Raw genomic sequence first — 24,513 nt, forward strand, 5'->3', positions numbered from 1 at the left:
AATTCACTATATCATATATTTTTTTTTCGCTTCAGTGTCTCTTTAAGAAGGTAAAGATGAATGTATAAGTATAATATAATACTTACAAACCAGGGTTACCGTCCAGGTAACCGCTGTACAGGCAGGTGGGGAGATTAGACCTGTCCCCACTCAGGATTAAGAAGTCGCTCTCTGTAGATAGGATGAAAAAAAGGGGGGCCAATCCCGCTCCACCAAGGGTGGACTTAATGACCACGCAGTAGTACAGAGGCGCCAGAAGAATAAAAGCACTTGATTAAAAAGTTTAAAATGTAGTGTGTAGTGGTGTACTTACCCCTTCAATACAGACAAAAATGCAGATTATTGCAAAAAACATTTATTTACATACTCCAGAAGGGTATATCCCGCTTCCTCAGGCAATACAAGGGAGCATATAACTCATAGTCGCCAGAGGCGCTAAACTTTGCAACAGACTGTATGAGTTATATGCTCCCTTGTTTACGTTTTCCATTTATGCGAATCACTTGGAAGACAACAGGAAGGGAAAATACAGCAAAAAATTAATAATTTTTGGGAAAAAATGCATATAAAAACGCGTGGAAAATGCATGAAAAATATATGCGTTTTTTTCTATGCGTTTTTTGCTGCGGCCCATAGACTTCCATTAGCGGCAAAAAAAGCAGTGTTTTCCGCAACACTAGTGTTTCTGCTATGTTTGCCGTAACCAGGAGGGAGCAGAGGACTTTATCTCCTTTATTTGCTCACTAATTACTTTTCTAAGAGTACATCTGATATGTCCTGCTGCCCATTGATATCAGTCAGCTCCATTGAGGTGCAAATATGCAATCAAAAGACATCAGAGCAGTCTCATGATTCATATTCATTTTTTACTGTTACATGTTTTAGAGGGGAAAAAAATGTTGATAACAATACCACTTTAACATAAAATTAACAATTTGCAACTAGCAAGGATCTCTCCGTTTTTCTCTCTTAACATTTCACTACTTACCTCCTGTCTGCTTAGCCCTAACTTCTCCACATAGAGTTGTATCATCTGTTCCCCCTTGCATGAATACCTTTTCTGTATACTCTGTAACATATTGCATGGCAACCTACTGACCTGTCCTCTTACGCTGCAACCAAACTGTAAAGAGAATCTGTCACGACTTTACAATGACTCTCTATTAAACCTGCATGTATGACTCCATAGTTATGTCCTGAACCAGAGGCACTGAATCAATACAGAGTTGGTGTTTCATACCATGATAATCTCTGCTTCCTTCTATACAGACACTTCAGAAGTTCTGTGAAGTTTCATCTAATGTAGCTCAGTCTTACCTGACTGCTGCTGTCTCCCATATGATCACTGGTCACTCCTCCCCTTTGATGACTCATGCTGTCAGTTCTGCTAGAGAAGACAGTATGATTAAAGGGAGGGGAGGGGTGAACACAGTGATGACAAGGGAGAAGAAGGCTGATTTGAGCTACTATTTCACTGCAATTTTTTTCAGCATCTGAAACGCTTCTGTATCAGGACATAACTGTAGATTTATACACATGGGCTCATTAGAGGATCACATTGAAGGGAACCGGAAGTGGGGGGTTTACGGAGGCTGCCATATTTATTTCCTTAAAAAAAAATACCATTTGCCTGGTTGTCCTGCTCACACACCTGAAACAAGCATGCTGCTAATTTGTTCAGGTACTTGTTGAAAGCACCGGATCTGCATGCTTGTTCAGGGGCTATGGCTAAAAGTCTTAAAGGCAGATAATCAGCAGGACAGCCAGGCAAGTGGTATTGTTTAAGACGAAATCAATATGTCAGCCTCCATATCCCTCTCACTTCAAGTCCCATTTTAGCCAGGACGATATTCAAAAACGGGTCACATGTTAACTGATGGAAACATTTATACAGCAGCAAGTTTGCCTCTCAGCTACGGATAGTCATGACATGCAAATAATTCCAAGTTTCTGCAAATGTTATGCTAATTTGCATCAGCTCAGAATTATGAGAATCTCATTTGACCATTCCTAGTTGCCATTGCTGGCTGAAGAAGGCAGTTGCGTTACTGAGAGATTGCAGGACAGGAAGTCAGAAGTGCGCCTGAAAATGCCTGAAAATGATTATTCTTTTATAAAGAATGTAATCTGTGAAGAAATCCTGGACCTTTTAAGGCCTATTCACACTGGGGTGATTTGCGGGCATTTTCCGCAGATTTCCGAAAAGCGCTAGTGTAATATATAGTGCATGGCAGTGATCTCGCTGCAGCGATTGCCGGTGATTTGCGGAAAACGAAAACACGTTGCATGCCGCGTTTTTCCAGGATTTTAGAGCAATCACGGTTCAAATGTTAAAAAAAAAAATCACATTTCGCAATTGCTCAAAAATCGCGAGAAAAGAAAAAGAAAACCCTCTGCAAAACGCGAGGGATTTTGCTAGCGTTTTGCGGTCCCAAGTGTGAATGGGCCCTTAACGTCACAGATCGTTGTTTTGTATCAGCCAGGTTGGGATTTCATTTTGTCAGTTTCGCCTCTAGTAACTTTTCTCTTTCGGCGAACAGTGAAGGCAGAGCAGCATTATTACAGCAGGAATTCGGTGGTGATGGTGGACGAGATCATTTGTTCCAGCCCCCCCAAATATCGCTTCCCGGAGGCCGGCCTGCGGATCATGATCACCAACAAGTTCCCCCCCAGGACGCGCCTGCGGATGGCGAGCAGACTCATCATTAACGAGGTATGGCGAGTGATCTTACCAGTCTAAGATGCAACACGGTTTCATTTAACTCTCAGTACAACATATTCATGTCTATGACTTTCAGCAGTATAGTAAGCATAAGACACTTGAAGCATACCTCCCAACTTTTTGAGATAAGAAAGAGGGACACTTAAAAAGGGGTAGTTACCTTGGGAGGGGGAAGCCTCTGAATCCTATTGAGGCTTTCCCCGTCCTCCTCCGTCCTACGGAGGTCACGCTGGGCCCCTCCAAACGGCAGCAATGTAAATATTTACCTTCCCCAGCTTAAAGCGCAGGCGCAGTAGAGCAGACCCAAATGGGATCGGCTATTTCGGCCTGATTCCGAGCTGAGAGCCACTACTGCGCTTTAAGCTGGGGAAGCTAAATATTGCAGGCGCAGTAGCGCTGTGGCTTCGGAGGGACCCAGCAAGACCATCGTGGGAGGGAGGAGGACGGGGGACGCCTCGATAGGATCCAGAGGCTTCCCCCTCCCAAGGTAAGTATGTATGTAAAAATAAGTATATGGGCCCCCCAGGGGCCCATTTTTTTATTACATAGTCTCTTTAAGACACAACCCTGCCACACCGCTAATCCTGCCTCAGTCATACCCCTAGTCATTGATACTAGAAGGAATTCAGAAGCAAAAAAGGGACAGTTGGGAGCTATGCTTGAAGTGAGAAGAGTATGGAGGCTGCCATCTTTGTTTTAATACAATACCAATTGCCTGGCAATCCTGCTGCTCTTTTTAACTGCAGTAGTGTCTGAATCAAACAAGCATGCAGCTAATCCAGTCAGACTTGCCTGATCTGCATGCTTATTCAGGGGCCTTGGCTAAAGGTATTAAGCCCCATCTACACAATATGATTGTTTGTGCGTTTCGATTACGATTCTATTTACGGTTCAATTAAATCCGACATGTCCGATTGGGATTCATTTCGATTCAATTTGATTTGCTATTGTTTTGCAATGGCAAATGGAATTGAGTCAAATTGAATCCCGATCGGACATGTCAGATTTAATCGGATCGTAAATAGAATCGTAATCAAATCGTACAAAGAATCGTATCGTGTAGATTGGGCTTTAGAGGCAGAGGACCAGCCAGGCAATGCGCATTGTTTAAAAGGAAATAAATATGGCAGCCTCCATATACCTCTTGCTTCAGGTGCGCTGTATTTAGTGTCCAGCGTTACATTCCTATTTCCTGCGTGTCTTGACACATCAGCTGGTATTATTATTATTATTATTATTATAATTATTGTGGATATGCTTATATTTCACCTCCCTCTATAGATACCGCCTTGCTGAATCATATCTTTGGTAGAACAAAGAATCCGATCTCTGTAGCACAAATAAAAGACATTCATTGCTGTGAAGCATTGACTTCTGTGTGCCTAGACCGGCAGAATGCACATTAAAAGAGAAAACTTGGATGCAGCCGGAGCATTGTGATTGGTTCACATCATAACAGACTGAAGGAGGAACAAATAGTCTATTGTTTTCAATTCAACAACCCCTGCCTGAGGGAAATGAGAGGTGATATAAATGAGTTAAAAAGCAGAGTAGGGCTAACGTACAGAGGAGAGCCTGTTAGAATAATCAATCAGCTAGAGCTGGCCCTTTCTATGGATTTCCTTTTACACACAGGCCCATACGCAATTCATTTTTTCTCCTGAGTTTTCTCCAAGGCTATATTTTTAAACATGTCAATAAAACGCCTTTTAAACCACCAGAAAGCAAGAAAATACACAAAATAATTTTGCTAGCACTTTTCTAACCTACTTTTTTGCACTTTTTCAATTGCAAAGAGCTGAAAAATGTGTGTAAATAGAGGATTAAAAATTATCACCTAGGAGCGAACTCGAGAGAAAAAGTTAATTGTGGTGCTGCACTGGGGCACTGCCCCCCATCCCCCCCCCCCCCCCCCGGAACATACAGTTAACTGTCTGAGGAAGCCTTACACGTTAAAAGCAAGCTATCATGCCCCCTTTGTGGCCTTCCCCCCCTCCCCCCCCCCAAAGGTTTGAAGCCGCCACTGCATATGGGCTGTTACCTATTCCATTCCAGAGGTATGGATGGGGTGATGAGAGGGTAATATAATATAGGGAGCAGAGAATAGTAATTCTTTTAGAAGTATTTTTTTTTAAGGGGGGGGGGGGGGGGGTGGTGTCCCAACACAGGAAGTGCAACCAAACTTCCTGTTTGTTTTGGGCACCTGTCTGACATCCACATAAAGACGGCTGTCAGGACAGGTGGAGATATGAGTTTATCTGTTGCCATGCAGAATTCTATACTTACTTATATGTTCCCTCTTAACTTGTGTCCCGCTGTGTTTTATAATCTTCATGGCAACGCAAACTAGCGTCTCAAATCATTTCCATATTCATCAGCAGATTTATTTCCCCACAAAAAAAAAAACAGAAGTAGGATTTCACAAGAAAACGTTAAATATTAGAAATGTGATATAAAAGCTCTATAGAGGAGGATCTGCACGCTATGAATGTCAAACGTCCCAGGTGTATCGGCGGTTTCTGAACCTGAAGTGAAACTAAACTTATGTGAAAAGGAATTAAAGGACAACTGAAGAGAGCGGTATATGGAGGCTGCCATGTTTTTTTTCCTTTTAAGCAATACCAGTTACCTGGCTCTCCTGCTGATCCTCTGCTTCTATTAGCCATAGCCCCTGAACAAGCATGCAGCAGATCAGGTGTTTCTGACTTTAAAGTCAGATCTGACAAGACTAGCTGCATGCTTGTTTCTGGTGTTATTCAGATACTACTGCAGAGAAATAGACCAGCAGGGCTACCAGGCAACTGGTATTGATTAAAAGGAAATAAATATGGCAGCCTCCGGAAACCTCTTACTTCAGTTCCCCTTTAAAGTGATCTTAGCAGCTCCTGGTTTCAAAGAGCTGAAGGGGCTGCCATGTTTGAGAAGTTGGGCAAGTAGTTTATTATTTCAGAAGTTTACTATTTCAGGATTTATTATACATGGTATGTTCATACAGGCGCATGGTCAGGACCCAGAGACTGAGTTTACTATAGCCAGAGGTTGGCGCTAGTTTACTTTAGGGGACCCAGCAGGAAACCTTATAGGGAAATTCAGTTAACGTGGACGGCACCCTCTCCAACTGCTAGGAGTTCAATACTTCGCCCACACTATTTGGCCAATCACAACGCTTCATGCTGTAGGGGGTGCTGTGATTGGAGAACTGTTCCCTATGCTATAGCGTAGCTATGGTTTTCAGCGCCCGGGGACAAAGACAATTTTTGCGCCCCACCCCATCTGGACAAAATGGGTGTGGTCATAGGTGAGCTCCCTCACAGTTTTGAGCCCGGGAACATATGCCCCCTCTTGCCCACCCATAGCTATGCCTCTGTCCCTATGAGGTTTCCTGCTGGATCCCCTAAACCAGACTAGCATCCAGAGGTTTAATATGTCTGAGTTTTAATGTATCGAGGTTCTACTGTAATGGAATTGTTGAGCTATATTGGCTATTCAGGGAAGATCCGCCACAAAGTGCTGCACAGAAGAAAGAGAACATCTAGTCTGATGCCAAAAAAAATCAAATAAAAATTTGTGTCTATAGATTTCATATAGGGATGAGGGCAAAGCTTGACTGGCCAGCTTGTATGCATCTGTTTCTTTCTTCAAATCTTCCTCACAAATTCTCACCATCTTCATCCGCTCAGAGGCAGCGACTTCTCCAATCAGCAAACGGCATGAGCTCCACCACGTTAGACGGCAAACAGCAGCTCCTGGAGAACGGCCTCTTACATGAGGAGAAAGAGGACTACCAAGAAGATAATGATGTCACCAACTACCTGGTGCCCTTCTCCTTTCCCAGTAAGTTCTCAAGATAATCTCTGTTACACCAAAGAACAGCTAGTAATAGATATGTGAAATTTCACAGCTGTAGTGACCCCTCCCATGAGGTTCCAACAATGACCCTCCCATGAGGTGCGTGCTCTGGTCTCCACCCTGTCGTCTTGACTGCTGTTAGGACTCTATGTCCTGTTTGACTCACCTTGTATTTTGTATAGAAAATCTTCAATAAGGGTCTATTACATTTACCGTGTTGCGTCTTGTCGTGGTACTCTCTCCTACCACTGCTTGTTGCAGTAGCCATTACAGGCAATGGAACATGACACTCTGCCTGCGGTGCAGAAGTGCTCGGGGTAACACAGAAGCCTTCTGCGGTAATCCCACAAGTGCACAGGAAGTTACATTTTCATTTTTTTTCTTGCGTCGCACCACGGCTATAAGTCACGGTGCAACTTTTCACCTCTGGTGCTCCAAATCGCTCTGCACTAGTGTAAAAGCACCCTTAAAGTGGATGCGAGATAAACTTTTACTCGTTGCATAATTGTGTTCCTTACATATAGTTTATAGGGCATTCCTCAAGCCAAATTCGTTTTTGTTTTAATACTCTAATTCCCTATAAACTAAACAAGCCTCGCCCACAGCTCAAAGTGCCTTGGCACTCCATGTAGCAAGGGCTTATGGGAGCTCAGTCTGGGCAGGAGGAGGAGGTTACTAGCCAGAGATTTCAGAGGCAGAGGGGAGGAGGGAGCAGGAGAGGGGAGTGAACTGAGGGCTGGAGATGCTATCAGCTTGCCTGTGTAATGTGACAAACAAAACATGGCTGCCCTTATTGTATCACAGAAATAAATAAACATGAAGCTGTTGAAGCTGTTTGCAGCTAGATTTGCTGTGTAAACTATCTAAACTTCAGATAAGATACAGTGGCTTGCAAAAGTATTCGGCCCCCTTGAAGTTTACCACATTTTGTCATATTACTGCCACAAACCTGAATCAATTTAATTGGAATTCCACGTGATAGACCAATACAAAGTGGTGTACACGTGAGAAGTGGAACGAAAATCATACATGATTCTCCAAACATTTAAAAAAAAAAAAAAACTGCAAAGTGGGGTGTGCGTAATTATTCAGCCCCCTGAGTTAATACTTTGTAGAACCACCTTTTGCTGAAATTACAGCTGCCAGTCTTTTAGGGTATGTCTCTACCAGCTTTGCACATCTAGAGACTGAAATCCTTTCCCATTCTTCTTTGCAAAACAGCTCCAGCTCAGTCAGATTAGATGGACAGCGTTTGTGAACAGCAGTTTTCAGATCTTGCCACAGGTTCTCGATTGGATTTAGATCTGGACTTTGACTGCGCCATTCTAACACATAGATATATTTTGTTTTAAACCATGCCATTGTTGCTCTGGCTTTATGTTTAGGGCTGTTGTCCTGCTGGAAGGTGAACCTCCGCCCCTTTCTCAAGTCTTTTGCAGACTCCAAGAGGTTTTCTTCCAAGATTGCCCTGTATTTGGCTCCATCCATCTTCCCATCAACTCTGACCAGCTTCCCTGTCCCAGCTTAAGAGAAGCACCCCCAGAGCATGATGCTGCCACCACCATATTTGACCGTGGGGATGGTGTGTTCCAATTGATGTGCAGTGTTAGATTTCCGCCACACATAGCGTTTTGCATTTTGGCCAAAAAGTTCCATTTTGGTCTCATCTGACCAAAGCACCTTCTTCCACATGGTTGCTGTGTCCCCCATATGGCTTGTGGCAAACTGCAAACGGGACTTCTTATGCTTTTCTGTTAACAATGCCTTTCTTCTTGCCACTCTTCCATAAAGGCCAACTTTGTACAGTGCACGACTAATAGTTGTCCTATGGACAGATTCCCCCACCTGAGCTGTAGATCTCTGCAGCTTGTCCAGAGTCACCATGGGCCTCTTGACTGCATTTCCTTGTTCGGTCTGTGGGTTTAGGTGGAAGGCCTTATCTTGGTAGGATTACAGTTGTGCCATACTCCTTCCATTTCTGAATGATCGCTTGAACAGTGCTCCGTGGGATGTTCAAGGCTTTGTAAATCTTTTTGTAGCCTGAGCCTGCTTTAAATTTCTCAATAACTTTATCCCTGACCTGTCTGCTGTGTTCTCTGGACTTCATGGTGTTGTTGCTCCCAATATTCTCTTAGACAACCTCTGAGGCCGTCACAGAGCAGCTGTATTTGTACTGACATTAGATTACACACAGGTGCACTCTATTTAGTCATTAGCACTCATCAGGCAATGTCTATGGGCAACTGACTGCACTCAGACCAAAGGGGGCTGAATAATTACGCACATCCCCACTTTGCAGTTATTGATTTGTAGAAAATGTGTGGAATCCTGTATGATTTTTCATTCCACTTCTCACTTTTACACTACTTTGTATCGGTGTTTCATGTGGAATTCCAATAAAATTGATTCCTGTTTGTGGCAGTAATGTGACAAAATGTGGAAAACTTCAAGGGGGCCAAATACTTTTGCAAGCCACTGTATATACAGTGGTGTGAAAAACTATTTGCCCCCTTCCTGATTTCTTATTCTTTTGCATGTTTGTCACGCTTAAATGTTTCTGCTCATCAAAAACCGTTAACTATTAGTCAAAGATAACATAATTGAACACAAAATGCAGTTTTAAATGATGGTTTTTATTATTTAGTGAGAAAAAAAACCTCAAAACCTACATGGCCCTGTGTGAAAAAGAAATTGCCCCCTGAACCTAATAACTGGTTGGGCCACCCTTAGCAGCAATAACTGCAATCAAGCGTTTGCGATAACTTGCAACGAGTCTTTTACAGCGCTCTGGAGGAATTTTGGCCCACTCATCTTTGCAGAATTGTTGTAATTCAGCTTTATTTGAGGGTTTTCTAGCATGAACCGCCTTTTTAAGGTCATGCCACAACATCTTAATAGGATTCAGGTCAGGACTTTGACTAGGCCACTCCAAAGTCTTCATTTTGTTTTTCTTCAGCCATTCAGAGGTGGATTTGCTGGTGTGTTTTGGGTCATTGTCCTGCTGCAGCACCCAAGATCGCTTCAGCTTGAGTTGACGAACAGATGGCCGGATATTCTCCTTCAGGATTTTTTTTGGTAGACAGTAGAATTCATGGTTCCATCTATCACAGCAAGCCTTCCGGGTCCTGAAGCAGCAAAACAGACCATCACACTACCACCACCATATTTTTACTGTTGGTATGATGATCTTTTGCTGAAATGCTGTGTTACTTCTACGTCAGATGTAACGGGACACGCACCTTCCAAAAAGTTCAACTTTTGTCTCGTCGGTCCACAAGGTATTTTCCCAAACGTCTTGGCAATCATTGAGATGGTTTTTTTTAGCAAAATTGAGACGAGCCTTAATGTTCTTTTTGCTTAAAAGTGGTTTACGCCTTGGATATCTGCCATGCAGGCCGTTTTTGCCCAGTCTCTTTCTTATGGTGGAGTCGTGAACACTGACCTTAATTGAGGCAAGTGAGGCCTGCAGTTCTTTAGATGTTGTCCTGGGGTCTTTTGTGGCCTCTCGGATGAGTTTTCTCGGCGCTCTTGGGGTAATTTTGGTCGGCCGGCCACTCCTGGGAAGGTTCATCACTGTTCCATGTTTTTGCCATTTGTGGATAATGGCTCTCACTGCGGTTCGCTGGAGTCCCAAAGCTTTAGAAATGACTTTATAACCTTTACCAGACTGATAGATCTCAATTACAGTACTTTTGTTCTCATTTGTTCCTGAATTTCTTTGGATCTTGGCATGATGTCTAGCTTTTGATGTGCTTTTGGTCTACTTCTCTGTGTCAGATAGCTCCTATTTAAGTTATTTCTTGATTGAAACAGGTGTGGTAGTAATCAGGCCTGGGGGTGACTACAGAAATTGAACTCAGGTGTGATAAACCACAGTTAAGTTATTTTTTAACAAGGGGGGGCAATCACTTTTTCACACAGGCCATGTAGATTTGGAGTTTTTTTTCCTCACTAAATAATAAAAACCATCATTTAAAACTGCTTTTTGTGTTCAATTATGTTATCTTTGACTAATAGTTAACGGTTTTTGATGAGCAGAAACATTTAAGTGTGACAAACTTGCAAAAGAATAAGAAATCAGGAAGGGGGCAAATAGTTTTTCACACCACTGTAGATAAGTTACTTGTCATAGTTTTTCATCTCGGATCCACTTTACAGTATTATGGAGAGTGTTTAGTGTCTTCAAAAATGGCACCTTCCATATTCCTCTCAATTTAGTGCTCCTTGAGGCCCCTTTTGCACTTGCATTGCAAGTGTTCATTGCAAGTGTTACCCTGTTTTACCGCAGGATAAAGCAACGGCAAGGCAATGGGGCCTTTTCCACATACTGCGACATGCAGGAAGTGTTCATCTCACCGCAATCCCAACGCACAGTCTACAACGCGTTGCCACAAGCACCGCACCTCATGCACTGTGTTTGGGGTAATGGAAGTCAATGGGTGACATAGTAAGTGTGAGGACCAACGGGAATCCTGGTGAAGTACTTCCTGTCTAGCAGGAAGTACATCGCTGAACGGGGGTGGCACTATGCAAATTACCTTGTTGGCGCACTCTGCTACAGGGTCCTATGTTTGTAATTTTTTGTGTTGCAGTGAGATACGGCAGGAGCATTGCCTCCCACCGCAATGCAAAAACCGGCCTTAATCCTACGTAATCAAACTCCCCAAATCGCTGCGTCGTCCTCCTGCTGTCCCTGTGTCCATGCTTTTGCGTACCACGCATGCGCGGCACGCGGGCGGACTTTAGAGCAGGAGGAGGACGGGGCACGCCCCGTGCGTGTGCGCGCGGGCAGGTGCACGCGCATGCATGGTGACTTGCAGCAGTGAAGGACGGAAGGGGAGGGGGGTTGTGAAGGTGGCCTAGAGCCCGTTATTATAACAGTCTTAGGTCCACTAGTGGGATATAATACTCATGTATATATCATGGCCAGCACTATGCCCAATAAGGACATAACTTATACAATTTGTGAGATAACTTACTTCATCTTGACACATTGCATCCCTATTACCAGAAATCAGCTGTTGGTTTTAGAAATTTACATTTTTCATGAATAAAGTAGATTCATATTTTATTAGCAGCACTTTTCTTTATTTAATACTTGATTCTCTTTTCTCTGGTTTGTTCATTTATTGGAAGGGCTGATAAATGAATGAGACATGGTTTGTTGCTGGTATCTCTCCCTGTTCCACTAATGTCTTATTCATATTGTGTAAATGGTGGGTGTTGGAATGTGTACTGCAGCCCTATACAATAGAGATATAAAGTTGTGCGCTGCTACAGCCCAGCTATTCTCCACCCAAAGCTCCCACCCTAAGCACGCCCTCACATACACACAGTAAAAACCATCCACTCCCCTCCATACTCCTGCAAACAGTCCAGCCAACCACATCCCCCCCCCCCCCCAATCTGCGCAATTGCCATCCACTAAGTGCCTTTGTAAATAAAGACAACCTTGAGAATCCCCCGTGAGGAGATGGACTATTCCAAAACTTAAAAGATCTGTCAGATTTTCACTAGCTACTGTAAGTGACAGTAACATAGGAAAAAAGTGATTCATACTGCATTTTACTCTGAAATCTACATTTCATATGTATGTATTTTATATTTTACAATTTTACACGATAGTATTCCTTAATGAGTTTTCAGGGATTAGAAAGATAATCCCTGAAGCACAGATGGAAATGCTTTCACAGTAGGCCTGATGCTGCTCTGAGCCAAAGAGCTAACAATCTACTACTCCTTGCTCACCAGGTGGCTTCGTGAACCAGTTTAAGTGGGCGTTTTCGTGGCCCCTGATCTGCGTGATGTACTTTACCGTCCCCAACTGCAGCAGGCCCCGCTGGGAGAACTTCTTCATGCTGACCTTCATCCTGTCCACCGTCTGGATCGCCATCTTCTCCTACATCATGGTCTGGATGGTGAGTGAGGCCCTCTCAGCAACGGCCAACAGGCCGAAGGGTACCTGCGGACAAATGCGTTGAGAAAAAGTGTGACACTTCCTGCACTTCTCCAGTCCACACTAGTCATACCTCCCAACATTTTAAGATAAGAAAGAGGGACACTTTAAGACATGCCCCTGCCACACCTCCAACTACACCCCTGCCATACCTCCAACCACGCCCCACCACACCCATCATCATGCATATCACAAACAATTCAGAAGCAAAAGATGTAGTTTTATCTTTTTGAAACACACTGGTCCTCTCTATCATCAGTAGTTTGCCTTCATTTTAACATTTGAAAATAAGAAATCTATTAATTTAAATGACGGTAATAAAGTTTAGCGTCAGTTAAACACATTAGAAAAACTCAGTAGAAAAATACATATATTTACATAAATCTATACATCAGTCCTGAAAGAGGGACACATGAGGAGGAACGAGGGACAGGGCTCCCAAAGAGGGACTGTCCCTCCAAAAAAGGGACAAATGGGAGCTATGACACTAGTGATCAGTGGCGTAGCTAAGAAGCCGTGGGCCCCAGTGCAAGTTTAGCATTGGGGCCCCCAAGCATGCTATAGATAACAATTGATACAACACACCAAATCCAATCAAGGACAACCACAGTGTCAGAGGTGCAAGAAGGGGATGGGAAACTGTGTGTTAGTGATCACTACAATTCAAATCAACTATAGCGAACACTTTAATTCCAGCGCAGGAGACTTGGGCGCAGCCGGCGCCACCATAGGCCATAATAGGAATTACAGCTATAGCAGTGCACAGGGAGTAACTTCTGCGCCGTCAATAAGACGGAGTTGAAGTTACTTATAAAACACTATAATTCGGCCTCCAGCAATTGCTGGAAGCCGAATTATTTCATTCCCCACCATCCATGGCGGCCTGGAGGGGGAATAGTATTTAACGTCACCGGGAACTTGATAAGCCATACCGGCTGTATCCTGCGCCGATACCTCTAATAACCAACTATAGAAGTGAATATTATCAGCACAGGACCAATAAAGAGCTAATAGAGTGGTTGAGGGGTGGGCACTTTGGGGCCCCTCTAGCCCAAGGGCCCCGATGCGGTTGCTACCTCTGCACCCCCTATTGCTACGCCACTGCTAGTGATGATTATAAATAATGTGCTAATTTCATTCACGAGAAACTCCAGGTACAACTTCACAATTATACGTCATTTTTTAAACTGATCTGATTTCATGTAAGGGCCCATTTCCACTAGCCAATAATTGTGGATGTTTCCCGCATGTGATTTCAGATGTGGAATCACATCCTATAGGCTGCATCCGAAATCGCGTGCAACCAAAATAATATTGCGTCAGCTGCAGTTTTCTGGAGGCCTGATCTGAATCTTTATATCCGGCTATAGTGGATCCGCAGTGGATTCAGTTCTGGGTCTGATTTGGAAATGGATGCGGCACCCAGTGGGAAATAGACCATAATTACGTTTTTTGCGTAAATTGAAAAAAACATGTTCGTTCATACCAGAGGCAAGTTTGAACTAGCTAAAAAAAAAAACTGTAGTTTTTTGAGAAAATCGATTTTAAAAAATCTAAAGAAAAAATCGTTATTAAACTAGGTAAAATGACATTTTGTAACGGTACACTTTAAATTGGCCTTGAACTCTTGCTCAGGACAGAAGGAAAACAGAGAGAAAAGCACCCTGTATGTATTTAGAGAGATTAGTCTAATTCCCCCTCACAACCTCAGATCAGCAGGATCCATAAACATGGTCACTCCCAGAGTGCACCTCAAAATCCTTTAGAGCCAGAGCTTTCTGTCATGCTGCCCTTAACCTTTGGAATTCCCTACCACACCCAGTAAAGACAGCACCATCCCTGGAGTTTTTTAATTCCAGACTGAAAAGCCACCTGTTTAGCCTGGCATTTGCCGACTTGTAAAATTCTTCCTCTGTACCAAAATTTACCAGTCAACCAATTACTGGTCGGAGCCATACTTATGCGCTTAGAGTCCATTGGGTGAAAAGCGCTTTACAAATGTTGTTGTTTGTTGTTGTATTTAAATAGCACAATCAAAGTGTTTTTTGCTTTTTGTTTTCCCTATATAAGTTTATAAATGTCATTTCATCTAGTTGAACTGCTTTCTCAACAGGAAGTCACCGGTGTTCAGGGAAATGTCTTCCCCTTGGGAGCGTCATTTTTAGGCCTGTTTGGTTTTATGACAGGTGTTCCCTTGCTTTCTCTCTGTACAGGTGACGGTCATCGGGTACACGCTGGGCATTCCAGACGTCATTATGGGCATAACGTTTCTTGCCGCGGGTACCAGTGTACCGGACTGCATGGCAAGCCTGATTGTGGCAAGACAAGGTACGGCGCCTGCATGGCCCCCACGGTCTGATCGCAGCTGAGGGGGAGGAGCCGTGAACTTAAAGGACCTCTGTCGCAAAAAAAATGAGCCATAAATTACTTTTCTCCTATGTTGCTGTCACTTACAGTACGTAGTAGAAATCTGACATTACCGACAGATTTTGGACTAGCCCATCTTCTCATAGGGGGGCTCTCAGGATTTTCTTTATTTTAAAAGCACTTAGTGAATGGCAGTTGCTACGTCCAACTGACAAAAAAAGTGTACCATGAGCAGGGAGGCTGGCCAGCATCTTTGTATAAATCTTTTTCAGGGAATGTCTTTGTAAAGAATAAAGGCCATGCTGAGAATCCCCCATGAAGAGATGGACTAACCCAAAACCTGTCAGTAATGTCAGATTTCTACTGCCTACTGTAAGTGACAGCAACATAGGAATAAAGTAATTTATGGCTCATTTTACTCTGGAAGAAATGTACTTCTTATTTGTATGTGTATTTGTATTAAGATTTTTGCGACAGTTCCTCTTTAATGACAACAGGAAGGAAATATGCGTCCAGTGTATTTGTAGAGAGTGCACAACTAATTTATTACTGAATGAGTCATATGTGGTATAATTTTAAATGTGACGAGTTGTAAAACAGCTTGGATCCAAATCAGATAAAAAATAAATAGAGACAAACTGAATCCAACATAGAAAGTCATTTTCAAAATGATGATCAAACTTGGAAAAGTTTGAGCAAAACGACAAGAGACATATGTGATAACATTTTAGCCGTGATCAGTAGTAGAATGGAGTTTACAGTGTTTTAGGGTTTAGGCCCATGTCTTGTGTATTCTTTTTAGTCACAACCTCAATCAAAAGCAATTAGTTACATTCAAGATACATTCTGTATCCAAATAAAAGACGTGTCTATTGAAAACAAAGTGACAAAATATAAAAGAAAAAACAAATATTGTTACCTCAGGAACTTGGCTAATATGTATGCCATGAGGGTATATTAGGATTATTTTTGCAAATAAGGTCTTGTAATCATCAATAGTGTACAATGAGAAAGCAGAAAAACAGAAAAAGACAACTTTATTTTCAAATACAATATTGTCACCATACATTGTACTAGGAATATAATCTAAGCGTTCAGTACATCAAAAGTGGACCGGGCAACTGTCTCTTTAAACGTTTATTTATCTTCATGCCACATAATACATCCATCAAACAAGTAAAGGAATGATCAAACCTGATGGTGCTGGGGTGTATAGGGATCGGGTGACCAGGGATAGTGAAAGGACGGCACTACAGCCGTTTCGCGCCCGCCTGGCGCTTGTTCACGTGCACAAGCACGTGAACAAGCACGTGAACAAGCGCCAGGCGGGTGTGAAACGGCTGTAGTGCCGTCCTTTCACTATCCCTGGTCACCCGATCCCTATACACCCCAGCACCAGCATCATCAGGTTTGATCATTCCTTTACTTGTTTGATGGATGTATTATGTGGCATGAAGATAAATAAACGTTTAAAGAGACAGTTGCCCGGTCCACTTTTGATGTACTGAACTTTTGCTGACTGCTTTTCCTGCAAGATACCGGTTGCACGTCTTTTGCTTACATCATAGCTGCAGTACAGGGGGTGCTGAGGGGCGAAGATTGCCTGGTTGCCGGGTGCTTACGCGGGCCTGCATACCCCCTCCCCCTTTTTTGGAGTACTAAGTGCCAGGTTGCCCCCATTTCCTTTCAGTGTACGAAATAATCTAAACGTTGTAATAACCAGAATGGATAAACAAATACAATTTGTGGGTTTAACTTAGTTAGAAACAGTGTTTTTTTTTTTTCGTGGCCTTACTTTCCTTTTAAAATGCATAGAAAATAAGGTAATTACTAAACAAAATTATCACACACTAAAAGCCTAAATTCTCCTGAAAAAAGCAAAAAACATATATAGATCATTTAGGTGTGATAAATATTAATAAAGCTGTTGGCGGATGAATGGAAACATTGCTCTCCTCTTGAAGTGGTTAAATGGCAAAGAGTAGACATGAGTAAGGAAAGGCCTTAGCTTGGCTCCAAATTGACACCAGCATCTTGTATAGACTTCAGCCAGAGACCCACATGTGCTCAGGAATCTCCTGGACCACATGGTAGCTAAGTGGTCACCACCCGGGCCTTCAGTTGGGCCACAGTTTTTATTATTACCCAGAACACTATCTGCAGAAAGTTTATACTGTATGTTCCTTGTGTGTATTCCTTGTGTTTCCTCCCACATCCCAAAATCTTATTGTTAGGTTAATTTTCTTCTGAACTTGCCAGAAGACGGTTGTATGGACAGTAGATAATATAGAACGGGTAGTGATGTGAATTATTTGCTGTACTCCAAAGCACTACAGAAAATGTGTTCTATAAATATATAATAACAATTTGAGAATTAATTTAAATAAAACCCGAGGTAGGCAGATGGGGAGCAGATGGCACACCGAGGCGTGTACGTACAAAAAGGGCGCCCGGACAAAAAGGGCACGGGGTGTAAACGCTAATCAACAATTAATTTTTAATAGCGTTTATAAAAATAGTGTGCTATATTTCGTTTACAAATAATGTTTAACAAATTTATAAATCATTAAATAATGTTTATGAAATCGGAAATTGTGAAAACGTTAGTCTTCCCTGTTTCAAATGTTAAACTTATAATTACGTTTATTAAAAAAACAATAATATATGTTTAATTGTTATAATTGTATATTATTGTGAATAACCTTCATTTATGGTTTGTTCTTATACTAAAATCTGAAAATATTCTTTATAACGATGATATAAATATAACTACGTTCGTAATAAGTGTTGTAAAACATTAGTAATTATTACTAAAATTTTACTTAAACTATACCTAAGCCTACTCTTACACAGAACCCTCCCTGTACCTGGTAACAGTAAATTCGGGCGCCTGAGGCTAGTGGACAAATCGGGCGCCGCCATTCACTCCTATAATAAATATCGTTTAATGGGCGCCCGATAGGAAAAAAGGGCGCCGGAAAAAACTAACGTTTTAAAAGCGGCGCCCGGAGACTTAATGTTTTATTACTGTTTCTCATGATTACACATTATTTAATGATTTATACATTTTTAAATATTATTTTTAAACGAGAAACAGTACAATATTTTTTTCCAAACATTATTTTTAAACGAAAAACAGTACTTTTTTTTTTTTACATTATTTTTAAACGAAAAAACCAACAGGGGGGTCTTAGGTTTAGGCACCAACAGGGGGGTCTTAGGTTTAGGCACCAACAGGGGGTCTTAGGTTTAGGCACCAACAGGGGGGTCTTAGGTTTAGGCACCAACAGGGGGGTCTTAGGTTTAGGCACTAACAGGGGGGTCTTAGGTTTAGGCACCAACAGGGGGGTCTTAGGTTTAGGCACTAACAGGGGGGTCTAGGGGTTAGGGGTAGGTACAGGGAGGGTTACTTAGGCACCAACAGGGGGGGTCTTAGGTTTAGGCATCAACAGGGGGGTCTAGGGGTAGGTACAGGGAGGGTTACTTAGTAATTTTTTTTTTAAACGTTATTATATGTTTCACTATTTAAACGAAAGATTAACGGTTTTTACAATTGCCGATTTAATGCACATTATTTAATGATTTATAACTTTAAAAAACAATAATTTTAAACGAAATACAGTACAATACAATTTTAAACGTTATCCATGCTTATCGTTAAAAACCTGGCGCCCTTTTTTCCCAGCGCCCCTTTTTAACGTACGCCTGTACCTATCCCTAACCCCTAGACCCCCCTGTTGGTGACTAAACCTAAGACCACCCCTGTTCCCTGTTGGTGCCTAAACCTAAGACCCCCCCTGTTGGTGCCTAAACCTAAGATCCCCCCTGTTGGTGCCTAAACCTAAGACCCCCCTGTTGGTGCCTAAACCTAAGACCCCCCTGTTGGTGCCTAAACCTAAGACCCCCCTGTTGGTGCCTAAACCTAAGACCCCCCTGTTGGTGCCTAAACCTAAGACCCCCCTGGTGGTGCCTAAACCTAAGACCCCCCTTTATTATGTGGATAATAATGTTTTACTAATTGTGGATGCAAAAAATATTTAGCAATTTACGTTACGTACTGATCGCTTTATTTTGTGAATAATAATGTTTTAGAAACAGTAAGAATTAAAACTTTAAATAATGTTTTAATTAGTTAAATAAGATAAATATGTTTAGTATTTTTATAAACGTTATTCGGCACGGGTGCAGTTTATAAACGTAAATCACCACCAGCACACTTATAAATCATTAAAAATCTCCTGGCGCCGTTTGTAAACGTTATTTATGTCCTGCGCCCTTTTTTCCTGCTCGGCGCCCATTAAACGTTATTTATTATGAGAGTGAATGGCGGCGCCCTTTTTGTCCACTAGCGGCCTGCGCTCTTTTTTCCATGTTCTCTGCCTCATAACATGGCTCTCTGTCCCCACACCGCCGTTCTCTGCCCCCCCCCCCCCCGCCACACCATAGCCCCCGAGAATATTTGTCGCTATCTCGTAGGTAAACATTGAGGCAGGGAACACACTACACGAGAACGGCAAAACGCGCACGATTTTAGAGGCTATTGAAATTAATAGCCTAGCGCAGGAAACGTTGTGCCGCATGCGTTTGTGCGCGTTTGCGTTTTTCTCCGCGTTTTCTAAACTCACAGTTTTCTGCTTTTTCCCGCACGTTGCATGACAGTACATGCCATGCAATCACATAAACGCGGAAACGCACGCGGAAAAACGAACACGTCTGACGCGACCGCAAAACCCGATGGAAACCTAGGAAACGCAGGGGAAAACTGCCCTGCAAGTGTGTTCCCTGCCTGAGGAGAGGGATTTCCTGTTCAAAAAACCTGCCAGGGGCGTTCCTACGGGGTTTCCAGAGCTGCCGTTGGGCAGCTCTCTCTCCCTGGCCACGCCTCCTGCCGCTCCCCCACCTCCCTGTACGCTGTGAGAGACACACTGTCTCTCATTGCAGAGTCGTGACCTATAGGTCAAGAAAGTGGGCCAGTGCGGCACACAGAAGCTGCGTTTTGTGTGGCTACCTGATCCGCTCAGCCCCGTGGATCAGGTAGCGTTTTTTTTTTTTTTTTTAGCCCACCGCTCTCTTAAAGTACGCTTTTTAAAATATGTTATTCTTTTGTTGATGCCACTATATTGTGTACTTTCTGCATTAAATGTGTGTCTTGCAGGTCTCGGAGACATGGCCGTGTCTAATACCATAGGAAGTAATGTCTTTGACATTCTGGTTGGACTGGGGGTGCCCTGGGGGCTACAGACGATGGTGATTCACTACGGATCAACCGTAAGTCCTACTACTACACATAAAGAGAGCCAGGAATCGGGGACAGCTATCTCCTGGGTCCTATAAAAAAAAAATAGACCATCAATTCCTTATGTTATATCTAAAGAATTTGTATTTTTTTTAATTTTGGGAAAATGTCTTGCCTGTTAAGATAGAGATGGGAACCTTTCAACCCTCCCATTAGCCCCTTTGAACTAATCAATGAATTGTCTCCTGTGACTGTTGTATTTTAGGTGAAGATTAACAGCAAAGGATTGGTCTACTCAGTGATTCTCCTGCTAGGCTCTGTGGCTCTCACGGTGAGTACAGGATATCACCAGGATACATCACTTCCAGTTGCTTTGCCGTCACTTCCGGTTGCTTTGCCGTCACTTCCGGTTGCTTTGCAGTCACTTCCGGTTGCTTTGCCGTCACTTCTGGTTGCTGTGCTATCACTTCCGGTTGTTGTGATATCACTTCCAGTTGCCTAGCTGTCCCTTCCGGTTGCTGTGCTGTCACTTCTGGCTGCTTTGCTGTAACTTCCAGTTACGTACTTTGCTGAAATTTGGTCCTCTGGTGATGCTGACCTGCAATGTCCCAAAATCAGCTATAGACAGCCTGAGAACAATTTGGGCCATGCTGGACATGTGACAACTTTTCAAGGCACTCCATAGTGAACTAGTCAAAAAGTTGTTTAAATTATTTTAAAGTAATAAGGTAGCATGCCAAATGAAAAATGGAAGAGCGTAAAAAAAAAGGTGCATCTTTCACAGCAAATGTAGAATTTCACTTTGAGGTGAACCTGCAGTGAGAGGAATATGGATGCGGCCATCTTCGTTTATAAAGAATGCCAGTTGCCTGACTTCTGTGCTGATTCTCCGCCTCTAATGCTATAAGCCACTGCCCCAGGAGGAGCAGCAGAGCAGATGCTGTAACTCTGGTGTGACTCCGTTGGCTGGCTGCATGCTTGTTGCAGGGCTGTGACCTCAACACAACTAAAGCCACAAGCTCAACATAACAACCAGGCAACTGGCATTGTTTATAATGGAATGAAGATGGCAGCCTCCGTATTCCTCTCACTTCAGGTTCCCTTTAAGTACAGTATAAGTACACTTGAAGCATAACTGTACTTATGTACATGAACATGGTTAACTATTTGCTCCTTAACCCATTAGCAGCTTCAAAGGAATTGTCTCCTTTTGAGATTTGAGATAAGTGCCCTGCTTTTGACCTCAGACTTGTGCTGGAAATTCTTGGAATTCTGTGATGTCTCTCTGCTAGCAGAAGATATAGAAAATGAAATTGAAAATGAAATGAAAATGTTATTGTCTCACGCTGCCCCCTAGTGACAAGTGGCCATAGATACACATTACAGCAGTACTAATTAGTAGCAAGGAAATGTAACAATGCCTTACGCCCTTTCAATTCCTATGGGCAGCTGTAAATCATAAGTGATCCTGTTTACCCCCAAGGGAGCTAGGAAATAGACAAGAGGAGGATATTCTGTTGGTGGGTGTAGGGCAATGCCAGTCTGCTGCCGTGATGCTGTAAACCCCTCCATGACTAGTAGGATGATCTCCACTATCACTAAGCTCCAACTCTTGTCTATGCCCTAGTTTCTATGAAAAAAAAGCAAGTGATGTCATTACTGTTACCATGTGCTAGTGTGGATTATTTTATTATTATTATTATTTTTTTATTTATATAGCGCCAACATCTTCTGTAGCGCTGTACAGAGTACAAAGCAATTATTGGAGAGCATAGATACATGAGAAGTTCAAGACACAGTACAACCTTTATTTTAATCTGCAGTGCCCATTTAGGTGGTAAAATCACCATTCAGTCCTGTCTTAACCACCCTGGCGTTTTATCAACATCGCCAGGGTGGCAGCGCAGCACTATTTTGTATTTTTTTTTAAATCATGTAGCTAGCCTAGCACTAGCTACATGATTCCCCCTCCGTGCGGCGTCCCTCCCTGCCGCTGGCACATTAGCCCTGCCGGAAATCCCGTTCTGGTCAGGATTTCCTTTAGGGCTTCCCCCGTCGCCATGGCGACGATCGTGATGACGTCATTGACGTCATCCGGAGTCCCGATCCACCCCCGCAGCGCTGCCTGGCACTGATTGGCCAGGCTGCGCACAGGGTATGCGGGGGGGGCTTTCGCGTCAGGTAGCGGCAGAGCGGCGGCGATCGAATCCCCCACGCAGCTAGCAAAGTGCTAGCTGCGTGATTTTTAAACAAAATTAACTAAATTGGCCCAGCGGGGCCTGAGCGGCGCGCCCTCCGGCGGTAATGGACGAGCTGAGCTCGTCCATACCGCTAAGGAGGTTAATGGAACTAGCAGTTGTTTCCAAGAATTCCTTAAAGCACATTCTGCTATGGATACCTCCTTGGTGCCCCCTTAAATAGCTGCCAGCCCAGGCATGTGCCTGGTTTGTCTATGCCTAAAAACGGCCCTGCGTTAAAGTGGACCTGAACTCTTGCACAGAGCATAAGAAAAACACAGAGAAGTTCACCCTGTGAGAGTTTAGCTAACTTTGTCTAATTCTCCCTCATCTGCAAATAATCACAAGTGTAATTTGAGCTCTCAGCTGTGTCAGCTCGGTAGACACAGCTAACCTGAAAAAAAACAGGAGGTTAACCCTTTGTCCGCTTCCATGAAAGCAGGAAGTAGACACTGCATATTTATTGCAGGAGTTCTGTAAGTTGTGAAATGTTTTTCTTTAACGGTTATTATGCTGTTGCTTATCTTTTAGCGCAGAAAGGAAGTTCTGAGGTCAGGACCCCTTTAATGAAAACCCTTCTGACCATTCATTTTGTCATCACGCAGGTCATCGGCGTTCACGTCAACAAGTGGAAACTGGACAGGAAGCTAGGATACTACGTGCTCATCCTGTACGTCATCTTCCTGTGCGTCTCCGTCCTCATCGAATACAACGTCTTCACCTTCATCAACTTGCCAATGTGTCAGGACGACTTCTGAACTGCCATCCATCAGTAGGCCAGAAACCAAGACTAGAACCACCTCTGTGTCTCGACTAGCCAGACGTCCCTTTCCGCGGCCCCAGTGCGCTGCATGAATCGGCCGGGGAAGTCCCCCCTTCCACCAGAATGTAATGGAAGAGATCGACACTTGCCGCGCCAGGGAGCCTAGCGATGGGTCTAAACCGACAGAACGGTTCCCGACCAAGATCAGCGTCTTCCAAGGAAGGCTCTACGCGATGCTGCTTTATTTTGTACAGTGTAATTAGTTTCGTACAGATTATCGATGACATGCGGAGAAACTTATGGCAACTCCGACGTGTACAAACCATAAGATTTGCTTTTTTTCATACAGCTATCCAGAAGCCAATGGACAAAAAGAGGTTTTGTAGCGGTATTCAAGCACATGTACAGAGAAGAACGAGATGTCAGGCCTAAAGAGTTTAATTTATTGCAAGTTGAAAACTTTATTTAAAACTGTTACAGCACAATCAACAGACTTTCAGGGGAGTCCTTCTTCAACTCTGTAAAGGAATGTGGTGCTGCGGACTGCGTCCAAATTCTTTTTGCAGAACCGTTTCTAGAATCGATAGCTGAAAGCCTGACGGACAGTTTGTAAAAGACGGGTATAAAATAAATCTGGCTCAAAATGGGATGTAGAAAATTCTCTGTAATCTCAATGGACGCTAGCAGACGTTTATAATAAGTTGTGAGACTGATACAAAGCACTTTTTTTTTTCTTCTTTTTTATAGCCAGACTTGAACAGCGCCCCCCGGTGGGAGATTCAACAATGCACATTCAGAAATGCAAAGAATTACGAAAGTCACTTTAAGTAAATGTATTTGTATTTGTGCTTGTATTGGAAAAAAAAAAAGATACCATATTTGATAAGTATATAAATATATATATGTATAAAAATGAGGAATGTTTTATCCAAAGGCACAATATAATACAAGATGTATATGTATTTAACAAGAATATTCTTTGGCTTGTTGGTTTTGTGATGGGTGGAGACAGAGATCTTCTCTTCGAAGCATTCAGTGAATTTTCGAAAAATTCTGCATAATTTTGCCAAAATGCAGTTTTCACCTAAATGCGTTATAGTCAATGGAGAAGGCAAACATTGGGGGTGCTTTTGTGATGTTAAAAGAACTGTCCTTAAAGAGACACTGAAGCGAAAAAAAAATGATATTATGATTTGTATGTGTAGTACAGCTAAGAAATAAAACATTAAGATCAGATACATCAGTCTAATTGTTTCCAGTACAGGAAGAGTTGAGAAACTCCAGTTGTTATCTCTATGCAAACAAGCCATTAAGCTCTCCGACTAAGTTTGGAAAGGGCTGTTATCTGACTTTTATTATCTGTTCCTGGACTATTTACTTTTC

The 24,513-nt window shown here is 42.8% G+C and overlaps 1 protein-coding gene across 2 annotated transcripts in view; it reads left to right on the forward strand.

Moving 5' to 3' along the window:
* Positions 1–24,103, forward strand: part of SLC24A4 (solute carrier family 24 member 4) — a 178,576-nt gene extending 154,473 nt beyond the window's left edge. For both annotated transcript variants that reach the window (XM_068254605.1, XM_068254606.1), the window contains exons 11-17: positions 2,541–2,713; positions 6,403–6,556; positions 12,323–12,489; positions 14,741–14,855; positions 20,050–20,162; positions 20,396–20,461; positions 22,973–24,103. In XM_068254605.1, coding sequence (XP_068110706.1) covers positions 2,541–2,713; positions 6,403–6,556; positions 12,323–12,489; positions 14,741–14,855; positions 20,050–20,162; positions 20,396–20,461; positions 22,973–23,125 — 941 coding nt within the window. In that variant the 3' untranslated portion in view covers positions 23,126–24,103. The remainder of the gene's footprint in view (positions 1–2,540; positions 2,714–6,402; positions 6,557–12,322; positions 12,490–14,740; positions 14,856–20,049; positions 20,163–20,395; positions 20,462–22,972) is intronic.
* Positions 24,104–24,513: the final 410 nt, after the last annotated feature.

This window comes from Hyperolius riggenbachi, chromosome 9, assembly GCF_040937935.1.
Source record: "Hyperolius riggenbachi isolate aHypRig1 chromosome 9, aHypRig1.pri, whole genome shotgun sequence".
Taxonomy (NCBI): Eukaryota; Metazoa; Chordata; class Amphibia; order Anura; family Hyperoliidae; genus Hyperolius; species Hyperolius riggenbachi.